At 31.3% G+C, this 14,325-nt stretch overlaps 1 protein-coding gene across 4 annotated transcripts in view; it reads left to right on the top strand.

The window, feature by feature from the left end:
• Nucleotides 1-1,060: 1,060 nt before the first annotated feature.
• LOC139489492 (DNA-dependent protein kinase catalytic subunit-like) overlaps nucleotides 1,061-14,325 on the top strand; it is an 89,714-nt gene continuing 76,449 nt past the window's right edge. For 2 of the 4 annotated variants that reach the window (XM_071275936.1, XM_071275935.1), the window contains exons 1-13: nucleotides 1,061-1,221; nucleotides 2,484-2,560; nucleotides 4,197-4,289; nucleotides 6,262-6,336; nucleotides 7,615-7,726; nucleotides 9,229-9,341; nucleotides 9,581-9,680; nucleotides 10,237-10,385; nucleotides 10,897-11,049; nucleotides 11,241-11,336; nucleotides 11,834-11,916; nucleotides 12,287-12,371; nucleotides 13,244-13,412. In XM_071275936.1, the coding sequence (XP_071132037.1) occupies nucleotides 1,077-1,221; nucleotides 2,484-2,560; nucleotides 4,197-4,289; nucleotides 6,262-6,336; nucleotides 7,615-7,726; nucleotides 9,229-9,341; nucleotides 9,581-9,680; nucleotides 10,237-10,385; nucleotides 10,897-11,049; nucleotides 11,241-11,336; nucleotides 11,834-11,916; nucleotides 12,287-12,371; nucleotides 13,244-13,412 (1,450 nt within the window). In that variant the 5' untranslated portion in view covers nucleotides 1,061-1,076. The other 2 variants (XM_071275938.1, XM_071275937.1) reach the window with 2 other exon arrangements.

Below are 14,325 nucleotides of genomic sequence, written 5' to 3'. Positions count from 1 at the left end.
TTATTCATCTCGTGTAGATGTGTCGTCTAGAAATATTCTCAAGATCATCAGCACTTGGGGTGTTATGTGATAGCTAGGGCATTCCAATTTCTCATTGTTCTTGGGAATAATTATTATTTCCTCACTTTTGATCTAGGCGATGCTTCTATGATTTTTTTTTTGTTTAAAAACAAAAGACAGGTATTTTCCGAGGACTCGTTTTCATAAGAATGTTCAATTCAAGATGGTTAAAAATTGAGCTGACAATTGATCATGCATTATGATGGTACGGACACAAATATATCCAATCATTAATTTCCTTTTCTTACTCTAAGTTGCATCATACATTTTATCCGTAGTTTCATAGTAGATCAAAGTAATTTATTTGTTTGGACCTTTTATAGCTTGCTTTTCGATGTGAGCCAAGGTTGTTGAAGACCACACTTTGACCTATAATGGTCTACTTTTACAGATTGTGACTTGGGTCACTGGACAGTTGTCTTATTGCCTGGCACAGGCACTATCATACCACATCTTCTTATTATATATATGTAAAGATTTTTTAAAGATATGCAACACAAATATAAAAGCCAGAGTATGAGTTTTTGGATTGGGGTCCTTCAATTTTGTTTTTCTGTATGCTTCAATTAATTCAAGTGTTGTTTTTTTTTGTATTTTCTCTTTTCTTTTGCCCATTATTATCCATTCTTTATATTTTAGCTCCTCCTATTCATTATTCTCTATACTTTATTTTTTTTGGTTCATTCTTCTCTATTCTTTATATTCTATAAGATTGTGTAGATACAGTGGACATTGTTTATCAGCAGTTCTATATACCTCTTTCAGTTTCAGTGTAAACTTGCTTGGTGATTTTAATTTAGTTGAAAGCAGATGTCTTTACATCAAATGTCAAATGTTATTATATCATTCATAATCGCTCAAAAGTGTTTTTAAAATTGTATTATACGTCTTATCTGGGACATAAAATATTGGCCCAGGTCTATCATGTTTATTGGATCCTAAACTTTTCTGATCGTATTTTTTTTTACCGGAAAATATACACCAAACCGTCAACGCTTCGGGTATTAGTCACCGAGATGGCGGCAAGTCTGCTTCAAGAAAATTTGCGGAGTTTGCATGATTCTCTTACATCTCAAGACACCTTTGCAAAGGAGCAATCGGATAGTTGCATATCTGACATAAGACAAATATGTGTTTATGAAGCCAAAGAATATGAATTTGGTAAATGACACATTGTGAAATACATAAAAACACTCAGTAAATATGATGTTTACACTGTGACTCCTGACAGTTCTGTGTGTTTACTTATTAACAAACCGAATATTTCGTACCTATACTTTGCACAGACAAAATGATTTACAATTACTAATATTTGAAAGTGTAACAGGACGTATATTTAGACAATATATGTATAGTGTCTTGAAATATGAAATTTATTTGTATGAGGCTTATAAATGGAGGAAATGCGAGGTTCTACCGAGCATTTTCCCGTTTCGTGCCGAATACAAATAATTTTTATATTTCAAGACACTATATGTATATTGTTTTTATACTGAAATCGATAAAAAATTTAAAAAATAATAAAAATATGAAACAAATATTGTTAAAAAAAGTGTTTGGAATTTTCCTCTTGGGGTACCATTTTGGGGTATTTCCCTTTGAGCGTAGTCCAGGCGGTACAAAATTGACATTTTAAGGAATAAGACAGGGAAAATGAACTTTAATTAATATCATTTGATAAATCATGGTATATAAATTACCAATTTGAAGACATAACAAGTTTAAATTCATAAAAGTTTGACCATTGTTACTACACGTTGTCATGGTTGTGACGTGATGTTGTAAGTAGGCAGGGCTTATAGGTGAGTTGAGGTCATTGACGTATAAAGCCAACGTTTATACGTATAGCTTTATCTGTATAGTAAAATAGCTGATTGCAGTGTAATTATAAAATTACATAGCATTGAGTCTTACAAAATAAAAAAGCCAACAACTTAAGGTTTTCATAACCTGGTAAAAAATGGACAAACATTGTGGTATTTACACCTCAAAAACTACTCTGATTACAGACTTACCTGTCCAGTTTGAAAAGTTTTAAGGCTATAACCACTAGATATATAAAAGCTATATGCATTGTGTGTTTTTGAAAGATAGAATTTTTTTAGGATTTTGATTGGCATTTTTTTTTGGTTCCAGCTGAAGGTGCCTAATTTTTGACACACATTACATAAAATCTTGTGGCTGAAACCTAACATAAAGAAAATTTTTTGAATTATAAAAAGTATGTCTCATGAAAATGTTCAGACGATTTTATCTTATTGCTTTTATATGATTACCAAAGTGATGACAATAGTCTATGTTATATATACTGTATTTGATTATTACACAACTTTTAGGCAAAATAAGGATTTCATCAACAGACAAATTTGTTATATTTAGATGCATATTTTCATTATTCTAAGCATTTTTTTTTATATTTTCAGACTTGTACTGTTCAGTGTTATTTGACAAAGATACAGGTGTTATTATTTACCTGAAAAAACTTATCGGAAAGGATGAGGTAAAATTAAAAAGAATAAAATAGAAATGAAAACTGTAACAGCCATGCTTTTATATTCAATTGTAACGCTGCTTATTATAACTTACAAATTAAGAAATAATTCATGGGGGCTTGAATATATCGTGATTTTACCACGGGTTGGCCCTTTATGACAAATATTTTACCCCTGAGCGATAGCGAGGGGTAAAATATCGGCATAAAGGGACAACCCGTGGTAAAATCTAGATATATTCAAGCCCCCATGAATTATTTCGATTCTGATAGGACACATACGGCAATTCTTTTGGATCGAAGCGCTCTAGGTGTAGGCAAATATTTGCCGTTCCCATAAATAAACGCACTAATAAACTAGCGTAAAAGAACGGAGCAAACTGCATTAGTGACATGCTTAAACTATTTAAAATAATGTATTTAGACAGTTTTGGATGAATTTGAATGATAATTTATTTATATGTCTTATATGATGTACAATAAAGGGCTTTTGCCACATTTTAGCATCATTTGTGTATGTTTCCTTGTGATGATTTTCGGATTCACAAGCGTGTATTTTCCCGTAAAATGCTTACATTCTAACGTCATTGTTCTATGACGTCGGGTATCTCATTCATAAAAAAGCATATGACGTGGGAGTACAATCGGAATAGCACTGGCAATATATTCATATTTTACCACGGGTGTGTACTCAAAGCGTTTGAAGGACGTCATGTTAGAATTATCCAATATAAAAAGATACAATGAAGATATAATTAATTTATGAATGAATAATTTTCAGTTCCCTAATGAATGAATAACTAATATTGTATAAAATAAAGAAAACCTAACTTGTTCAAGATTGAAGAAGCTTATTTTTGTAGCTCTATGATTACACCTTGACAACTATTAAGATTGTATTTCCAATCTGATGAACAGTCTTTAAAGAAAATATATGTATTAAGGGTTTCCTTGATAAAAGTAATACATAGCTGATAGGGTTGTATTTTTTTTTCTGTTGAACACCTTAAAAATATCATGTTTTCACTGGGAGTGTTTCCAATATTATACCCTTTGCCATAAGTCCTGTCATTTGCAATTTTGCAATGAACAATTTATGAAATTTCATCATGTTTTCTATCAGTTCACCTTTGGCATGTTTGGTGCTCAAAATAAGTCATTCAACTCATACTTTTTGGGCACAAGTTTAGTGTGTTTTTGCCTAATACATGTATTTTTTAAAATGATCACAGATAGATGGAATCTCAAATTAGCAAAAATGATCAGCAAGACAAGAGCTACTATAACGTCATTATGAAAGAAATTGTCCAATGACTCCTTATTGGTTTTGTTGCTTTTTAAATTATGATTTTTTTTTTCCATATTTTTGTGCTTTGCCTTAAAGATTTTTATAGATATTTAGAAACTTATATAACCAAAAATGATCAGTAAAACAACATCTACATATAAGTGAAATGGATTGTTGAAGATATGAATGAACCTAGTTACATCACACAGGCCCTTTAAAGACTCTTGTTTGATGCATCAATAGATCAAATAATAGTACCCCACTTGCTTCAAATGAACAAAACTACAGATTGTAATGGCCTTGTACAAATGTAAATGTTTTCATAGATTAGTTTAATATTATTGTTTTTTTTTTCAGTTCCAAACAAGTAAACAGAAAATTCTGGAATTATTATCTGAGTTTATTCAGAAGGTTGAGAAAAAGATATCACATTATGCCTTGGAGATTAAAGTAAGTATTTTTGGTCAATTTAAAATTTTGCCCAATAGGTGGAATGTGCATGTTTAATAATCTCTTTGTAAAAAAAAAAAAATAGAAATTGAGAAAATCTAAAAAGAATTTAAGAGGGGGGGCAAGGGGGGTCCCAATAACAGCAAAACAGCAAATTGATTTGGCTCATAACAGATAACAAGGAATTAAAATGGACAAAAACAGATAACAGTAAATGAAATATTAAAATAATTCGGTCTTTGACAAATCAGTATTTCTTATTACGATACAATCCTTTGTAATGCATTCCATTTTTTATGACTATGTTTTTAGTATTAATTTATGTATCTAGAATGTGTTTAAATTACTACTCAATATATTATAATATTTTTTATACGCTCGTTTACGGAACGTATTATGGTATACTGTTGTCAACATGTCGGACATTAACTCAAAAACTCTTTAACCATTTGCATTAAACTTTGAGGAATTGTTTATATCTATTGACGTGAGCTCCCTTTTTTTTTTTTTTTTTTTTTTTTTTTTTTTTTTTTTTTTTTATAAATTTTAGATTTTAAGTTTCTGGGTAATGGGTTTTTATTCAATAAAATTGGTGTTTTTTTTTAGTTGATATAATATCTCAAAAATGCTTTCACAAAGCAAGGAATTTTGGTGAATTGTTTATATCTATTAACATGAGGTAACTTTCAATTTTTATAAATTTTAGATTTTACGTTTCCGAGTTAACGGGTTTTATTAATTAAAAAGGTGTGATTTTCCAGTTTTCATACATTAACACAAAAATGTTTTCAGCAGTTCTCATGAAACATTGGTGTATTGTTTATATATATTGACTGAAGCTCCCTTTCTTGCTAATCAAAAAAGTGACCTAAAAGAGTTTGAATATTCTGACTTTTTCTAAATGACCATTTAATGAGGTGTGTGAATTTTTCTTAATAAAACTATGAGGCAAAGTGGTATATAGGGTAGAAAAATCAAAAGCACCAATTATAAGCATGCAATTTATCAAGTACTTTGAAGGAATTTTGACACTCTAAAAGCAATTTATTCCACTATTTTCAAAGGCCTTATTTGAACAATTTTTTATCAGCTGAGGTTTTTGATTGTACCAAGTGTACTAGTAAGTAGAATACATAGTTTAGTAGGGAAACAATGGCTTGAAACGAAATAAATCTTTGTTTGTAATGAGTTATGTGCAGCTTCGGACCCAAGAACATGGTTGGAACTTTCATTGTACAATGCATTTGGTTCTGCTTTGAAAAGAATTACAGAGCTGAGTCTATGTACCATATTATATAAAAGGTTAAGTGGTTGTTAGGACCTAGTCCTTAATTGAGATCCTTGTCAGATATTCCTGGCCATACGTTTTCCTTTTTGTCATATTAAGAATTGTTTTAATTTAATATGTTCGTACGGAAAACAAGGAACATTATTCTCATACAAAAAATTAAGATAATTCTAAATACACATTCATAAAAAAAAAAATGGAATTTATTACAAAGGATAATCATAAGATATACTTGAATTGTCCTGGACCTCACTTCTGTGATGGGTATATGTTAATGACATCCTTCTCTGAATACGGGACAAACATATTAGTAGTGGTAGACCCCAATGGCCAAAGTTCTTCAATTTATACCGAATATTGACTGTCAAAAAAAATGCTAACATTCCAATTTTCAATAACAGTTAACAGCAAATACATTATCACAATAACAGATAACAAAAAAACTAAAAGCCCAATAACAGCTAACAAAGAATAAGACAATAACAGCTAACAGCAAATATATTTTCAAAATAACAGATAACAAAGAATTAAATTGCCCCATAACAGCATAACAGTTAAACCCCTTGCCCCCCTCATTTAAGATAACCCTTATTATCTATATAATTAAGAACGAAAAAAAAAGTAAAAATGTTTCGAATTATTAGAAAAAGGAGAAATGTTGAGTACACTAAAATTTATTTTCAGGATGTTTGTATGTCACTCTTCATGAGAGAAAAGGGAGCTAAGATTAGGAGTGCAGCAATATCTGTTTTAGTCAAGGTAAACACATACTGTGGAGTGTATATCCCTTTATATAACATAGTTGTAATATTACATTTATGAATTACATTCACTGTATTCATTGAACAATTGCAAGCTGATTGGTGTACAAACAATCCTATAATATAGAATCAAGTTTTGATATCCTTCTTACCATATAAAGTCAATCTAAGTAACAGCTCATATGTTCTTTGATCCTATAGTATGTCTGTACATCAAATGTAACAGAAACTAGTTGAGTTATTATGACAGAATAGTTTTGGAGTGTAGTCTGTTTGTATAATTGTACTTTCAAAGAGTTATTAAAGTAAAAAACAGAACACAGTTTTCACAAAATATGCAGTGTTGCTGAGGTTAATGTTTTAATGAAACTGTTATCAGAAATATTCAATTCTTATACAATTTCTGGAAGGACTTTTTGATTATGTAAACAGCATTTTGATCATGACTTAAGAACATGTCACAAGAACTATTATTACCATGAGTTGTGAAAAAAATGTGGAGTTTTAACCCTTTCACCAATTGCTGCCCAGACAGAAGCTACTCTGAGACAATGGCTTCCCTGGCTACTATTACTCAAGTGGGAAATCTTCATAATAAATGTCAATAAAAACTTGTTTGTAGTTATTTGTGTATTTATTTCATTCACTAACACCATGTTCATAGTTTTGTTCATGTTTTGATAATTTTTTCTTCATAAAATATTAAAATTTTCAAATTTTCGGCATTATCTAAGTGAAATTTTCAAAATTCTGCTCTTAGACCCCAAATCGTAATTTTTAAACCCAAAACGGCAAAATTTTGAAAAATTTTATGAGGCTGTACAAATACCTCACACTGAACGATGTCCATTCCAAGTGTTCTGAACATAAAACGACATTTTAGGTCAAAAAAGTATACTAGTTTGGCTTCAATTCTTCCATATTCTTTCAAAAAAAATGTTCCCTCATTTCAAATTCTCGTAAATTCTGTAAATTTCGTCTGATTTTGACACGGTTTTCAACAAACGGAAGCGCCATGTTTACACTTTCATCCGGGTATTCATCAAAGAAAGATAACTCATGTTTGCACTGTTTTGAGCGGGAAACATAAAAGAGGTATACCGATCCCGGTAAAACGGGACTCATCGTCAGCTGTCTGAAGTGTGAATCCCGGTAAACCGGGACTCATCGGCTAAAGGGTTAAGAGCTTCATAATATTATGCCATCTTTTATTTAATTGTTTGAACTATCAATAATTTAAACACAAGTTCTATGGTAATGTAACTTAATTTTACAGTTACTAGAACTAACAGCTGGAACTTCAGTAGGGAAAGATTTTGAAGTAAAAAAGATGGCAGAGAAAATATTTATGGAATTTGCAAAACCATTATCCAAAACACCTGCTACTGGTGAGTAATTTTGCCAAACACCTGTAACTTATGAGTATCTAAAACACCTGCTACTGGTGAGTAATTTTACCAAACACCTGTAACTTATGAGTATCTAAAACACCTGCTACTGGTGAGTAATTTTGCCAAACACCTGTAACTTATGAGTATCTAAAACACCTGCTACTGGTGAGTAATTTTGCCAAACACCTGTAACTTATGAGTATCTAAAACACCTGCTACTGGTGAGTAATTTTGCAAAACCATTATCCAAAACACCTTCTACAGGTGAGTAAATTTGCAAAACCATTATCCAAAAACACCTGCTACTGGAGAGTAAATTTGCAAAACCATTATTCAAAACACCTACTACGGGTGAGTAAATTTGCAAAACCTTTATCCAAAACACCTTCTACAGGTGAGTAAATTTGCAAAACCATTATTCAAAACACCTTCTTCTGGTGAGTAAATTTGCAAAACCATTATCCAAAACACCTTCTACAGGTGAGTAATTTTGCCAAATAATTATTAAAACACCTGTAACTTGTGAGTATCTTAAACACCTGTTACTGGTGAGTACATGTGCCTAACCATTATCCACCTGTTACTGATTAGTACTTTTGTCTAACCATTATCTACCTGTATTTGGTGAGTACATTTGCCTAACCATTATCCACCTGTTACTGATGAGTACATTTGCCTAACCACTATCCACCTGTTATTGGTGAATACATTTGCCAAACCATTATCCACATGTTACTGGTGAGAAAATTTGCCTAACCATTATCCACTTGTTACTGGTGAGTTAATTTGTCTAACCAATATCCACCTGTTATTGGTGAGTACATTTGCCAAACCATTATCCACTTGTTACTGGTGGGTACATTTGCCTAACCACTATCCACCTGTTATTGGTGAGTACATTTGTCTAACCATTATCCACTTGTTACTGGTGAGGGAATTTGCCTAACCATTATCCACTTGTTACTGGTAAGTGAATTTGCCAAACCACTATTCACCTGTTATTTGTGAGTAAATTTGCCCAACCATTATCCACCTGTTATTGGTGAGTTCATTTGCCTAACCATTATCCACCTGTTATGTGTGAGTTTATTTGCCTAACCATTATTCACTTATTACTGGTGAGTTCATTTTCCAAACCATTATCTACCTGTCACTGGTGAGTACATTTGCCTAACCACTATCCACCTGTTTTTGGTGAGTGAATTTGCCTAACCATTATCCACCTGTTATTGGTGAGTACATTTGCTTAACCATTATCAACCTGTAACTGTCGAGTGAATTTGCTTAACCATTATCCACCTGTTACTGGTGAGTATCAGAAAAACTACTGTTGAGTGAATTTGCACCTATCATTTTATTTTTTGGGGTTTTCATTAGCAAATGGTGTTCAAATAATTGATAAAAAAATAATGTCAACATTTGAAAGTCTGTTGGCACTGTGTTCAACAAATTAATAAATGAGAAATAAAAATGACAGATAGAAATCATATATTTTGTAGTGAAGGAGAAGCTATATATAGTGTTAGGAGTAATGGCTGAAATCTATCCAGAATATATGACTGAGTATGCTGATAGATTGACTGGACAGTGTGTTGCTGCCCTTAAGGAACAGGTAAGATTGCATTAAACACATGGCAGGATAGACTGAATAGACAATGTGTTGCTGCCCTTAAAGAATATATTATTTAACAAGATTTACATGCAGGCTGACATTTTGAAATGTTAGCAGGTATGAACAATTATAAAATTCTTATACAGGACAAGGTTATGCAAGAAGTATTTTATTTAATTTTCAGTTAGAAACTTTTATCATGATTAGATTTTTTTTAATCTATGTAAATATGTTTTCAGATGACAAGCAAGACAAAGAAAGCTGAACTGACCATCATATCTGGATGTTTAGAAGGACTAAGAGCCTGTTTAGTTAACTTTACACAATCAGCTGATGAAGGTAATATTTTGTTTATCGTCTAAATAGGAGTCTGTCTTCAAGTTCATAAATAAATGCCTGCTTATAACAGAGTTACACGTAGCATATTATCTTCTGTTTTAATTTATCTACAAATAAAGAAAAGAATAAGAAAATTTTTATGTTTTAAACATATTCTTCTAAAGGTTAAAATTGATATTGGGTTGCAGATTCACAAGCTTTACATCAATGCCATCATTTCCTCTGGGTTTTTTTATCAGGATTTATCACGACGAGCAACTTGAGTCTGACATACTAAAAATACTTACAGATCAAACAAAGAAATCTGTTGTGCAATTAATTGAAGACTTATGTTTATTGGTAAAACAATAAAATTAACATTGATTATCGTGTTACAAACTGGTTGTTCTGTAGATTTCAAATGCTTCAGCCTGGTTCAGCAGAGAAGGTTGTTGTTCTCTTCATGTTTATTAATGTTCTAAGTGATGTCATGAACCCTAGATTTGTTGTTTATGGAATTTTAAATGATTCAACAATAATTTTGCCTATTAATGAAGTGTGATGATTTTTCGTACAGGGTCCAAGTACTCCTATGACATTTTTAAGTACACAAGAATGGCCATCAGTAATATGGAGATAGCTCGTTACGATGTTCCTAAAGCTGGACTGAGAATGATAGCTAAACATGCAGCACAGTTTAACATGTATCTCTTTGATGATTATCAGGTAAATTGTAATTTGGTTTCTTTCCATTAAAATGTGGACTAACTTTATTGTATTTGTCTATTTTAACATTTTCAGTCACAGAACTTTTGAAACAGGACTTATAGTTCTGTAATATGAATAGTCTAACCTTGTTTGTTTCAATTATGTAATTGGTATGTGATGATAATACAGCTATCAATGATTTGAATACTGCTTATTTATTAAAGGAGATACAGAGATACAAAAGATACAAAAGTATTAAGGGGAGACAATTCAATTGATAGTGATTTTTAACTAAAATTATTGTTTAGGTGATGACTCTTATTTGGCAAAACTTTTAGGAATTTTGGTTATCAATGCTCTTCAACTTCGTACTTTATTTGGCCTTTTTAACTTTTTTGGATTCAAGTATCACTGATGAGTCTTTTGTAGACGAAACGCACGTCTGGCGTATATACAAAATTTAGTCCTGGTATCTATGAGGAGTTTATTTAGTATCCTTTTAATTTCAAAAACATTTTAATATTTGTAGGAAATGTATGAGAAATTGAGATTTTGGAGTAAACATCACAACAGAGAAATGTTACATGAAGGGATGGCTGCTGTTGAATCTTTCCTCAAACAGATCTCCGAATCACTGGTAGAGAAGGCCAAACAAGGAAAGAAGGAAGGGGGTGTTTTTAAGGTAAACAAAATTGTGTTTGAATTTTGTTGTCATGTCTTTTTGCACAGTTATATTAGCCTGAGATGGCAATTCTGTAACTGAGAATTATTTGATTGACTGTGCCTTTCTGCTAGAAATTTATGGACAAGATGAGATGCAGTTTATAATATATTACTCTCTGTTTGTTCAATTGTTGAGTTTATTTATTGCAGTACTTCATCCAACAATTCAGAGGTATCATGAATGATAGTTCAGCTACAGCTAAGGAACTATCTCTGGCAGTAAGAGGATATGGTCTACTAGCTGCAGTAAGTATCATTAACTATACTGAATTCAAAAGATGGTTGTCTATCCATATTAGTCCTTAGTACATTATTTGCTTCTAAAAATTTCTAATTGTATGTTCTGTCTTATGTAAAGGGGTATAATGTTTTCTGGTCTGTGTGTTTGTCTGTCTGTTCTGCATCAGGTTAAATCTTTTGGTTAAAGGTTGATTAGGGTCACATCAACTTAAAACTTAGTGCAATAGATGTTAAATACACATGCCGAATCAGGGTTCTCACCCAGATTTCAGGTTCATGGAAATTGGAAATGTGAAAGTGTTGGCAGGTCGGAGGGCATACTGTTCTCCCGAATTTTGTATAAGCAACTCATTTGAACAAGATGGGAAAAAGAAGATTTTGTTGTATTTGTTAAATCACATCAAAGGTGATTTGAGATTTTCCTTCAAAGGTAATTTTAGATATTTCAAATTTTAAAAAGATTTATACATAAGTTTATCATAAAACCAAAATGTTTGTTGTAGCCATGCAGAACTTTTCTGAAGCCAGCAGATGTACAGTTTATGTTTAGTGAAATGATCACCAAAAGTCAACAACAGTACTTAGTGTAAGTGAAATATCTAAACATATATTTTATTCTCAGTTCTTTAAAATTTGTGAATTAAATTGGATTTTATGCAGTTTATTTTTCATTTACTAGTCAAAAATATTTGCTTTAAAGAAAATAAATTATATGCCTTGACCAATAAGAAGCAGCTTTTGATTAACTTACAGGTTCTATTAAAAAAAGTGCTTCAAACTTTTATAAATGTTATAAGTTTAGATCAGTGGTTTTAAAATTTGACCAGTCTGAACATATTCAATTTGGAGGTTTAGATAAAATTCATGAATAGTATGGAAATTTTACACATATTTCAAAAGATGAAGAATACAATATTTTATGCTTGTTTATTAAATGACATATTTTCATGTTTTAGTATCAACACAGAGATAGAAGACAAGTTGTATAACCTACCAAGTTATTTAGAATCTCTAGCAAACATTATATTCCAGTTAGATGATGTAAGTATAGAAGACAAGTTATATAACCTACCAAGTTATTTAGAATCTCTGGCAAACATTATATTCCAGTTAGATGATGTAAGTATAAAAGACAAGTTATATAACCTACCAAGTTATTTAGAATCTCTGGCAAACATTATATTCCAGTTAGATGATGTAAGTATAGAAGACAAGTTATATAACCTACCAAGTTATTTAGAATCTCTGGCAAACATTATATTCCAGTTAGATGATGTAAGTATAAAAGACAAGTTATATAACCTACCAAGTTACTTAGAATCTCTGGCAAACATTATATTCCAGTTAGATGATGTAAGTATAGAAAACAAGTTATATAACCTACCAAGTTATTTAGAATCTCTAGCAAACATTATATTCCAGTTAGATGATGTAAGTATAGAAGACAAGTTATATAACCTACCAAGTTACTTAGAATCTCTGGCAAACATTATATTCCAGTTAGATGATGTGAGATATATTATTGGTCAAGTCTAAACTATAGATGTTTGTCTGTTGAAATAAACTGCATGCATATATGAATGAAAGACATGTCTGTTGGAATATGTCCAATAAGACACAAAAATATTTAAAAGAAGTATCTGATCTACATAAGATCTAGCATTCTATTGTGTATTGTTTTCAAAAATAAAAATAAACCTATGCCACAAAGATGGAGGGATCTCGTTCATAACTATCTCATTACTATGTATTCATGTTTTAAAATATGAAAAAAACTATGCTATTTAACTTAAAACTGAAGAATTTTACAGCTATGGTGTTATTGTGCCTATTTTGTCTTTCATTTATGTAATACTTCAATGGATGTTAGACCTTACTTATAACATTTGACATGTTTGTTTGTGATATTTTAGATAACAGAAACATATGCCACCTTGCTTGAGCGACTTATGATTGTTATGATGGAAAATGTCCCAGTTGTACACCATACAATGAGATTTATTGCCATTAGGTCAATGCTTTGGTTGTTATTATCTGTAATGTCAAAAGGAGCTACATTTCAGAAAATATCTTCCACTGTTGGTAGGTCTATCAATGCTATTTATACATTTGATTTAAACCAGGGTTTAAGCTAGGATTATGAGGGCTTTAGTCACTTTTGCATGCTATGAAAAACAACCTTTTTTTGTGTAACAGCAAGGGACCAAGGATATATGTTACTAGCTTCATCTTTGACTCTGTCAGATTTTAAAGGACTTAGGCATGATTGGCAGTCAGTATTGTATCATTTGACTGTATTTGCCCTTATTATGAAAGATTCTGACATGGGATGAGGCTTAGTTCACAATTTCTCTTCAGTTTGTTCCAGAGGACATTCCCTGATCAACAAAAATTGGGATTCATTTTTTTAAAACAAGGAATCACTGCAGAAATGAACTTGCAATGATTATATCACTGCATAATCATTATCCTTATAAGACGTTTAAATCGATACTTGGAAATCATTTCTATTAAGTTGGAACTGTATAAGATCCTTTTTGGAACGAGTATAACGACTGAAAGGAGGTTGTAAACAAATCAAGAATAGATCACCTTTACTACTTTCGGTTTTAAAATGAAACAAAAACGGGAAGTGACACGTGGATGATAAATTTAAAACGAGTCCTGATTCATCAGGAAATTAGAATTTTTCGGTTTAAATTGCTTTAGTAAGAGATATGTATTTGTCTCTCTCGTTTAATTGATTCTAAATGATTTCGTATTTTACATTTTTAATCTGGGTATATAAATAGTCATAGGGATACTTTTACGCATGCGTAGAACACAGCACAGGAAGCACCTGTTTCTCTTGTGAAGACATCTCTGAACGTTTTGAATAAAGTTCAATATTTTAAATGGAAATTGTCGAAAGTTTTTGGTGGCAATTTATATCAATTATGACGGAATTCGTTCAAATGACGAATCTACGAAAAATGAATTTCAAATTGTTATCGTT

Source organism: Mytilus edulis, chromosome 9 (assembly GCF_963676685.1).
Source record: "Mytilus edulis chromosome 9, xbMytEdul2.2, whole genome shotgun sequence".
Taxonomy (NCBI): Eukaryota; Metazoa; Mollusca; class Bivalvia; order Mytilida; family Mytilidae; genus Mytilus; species Mytilus edulis.
The sequence above is the reverse complement of the archived record's forward strand: the minus strand, read 5'-3'. Positions and strand labels throughout refer to the sequence as shown.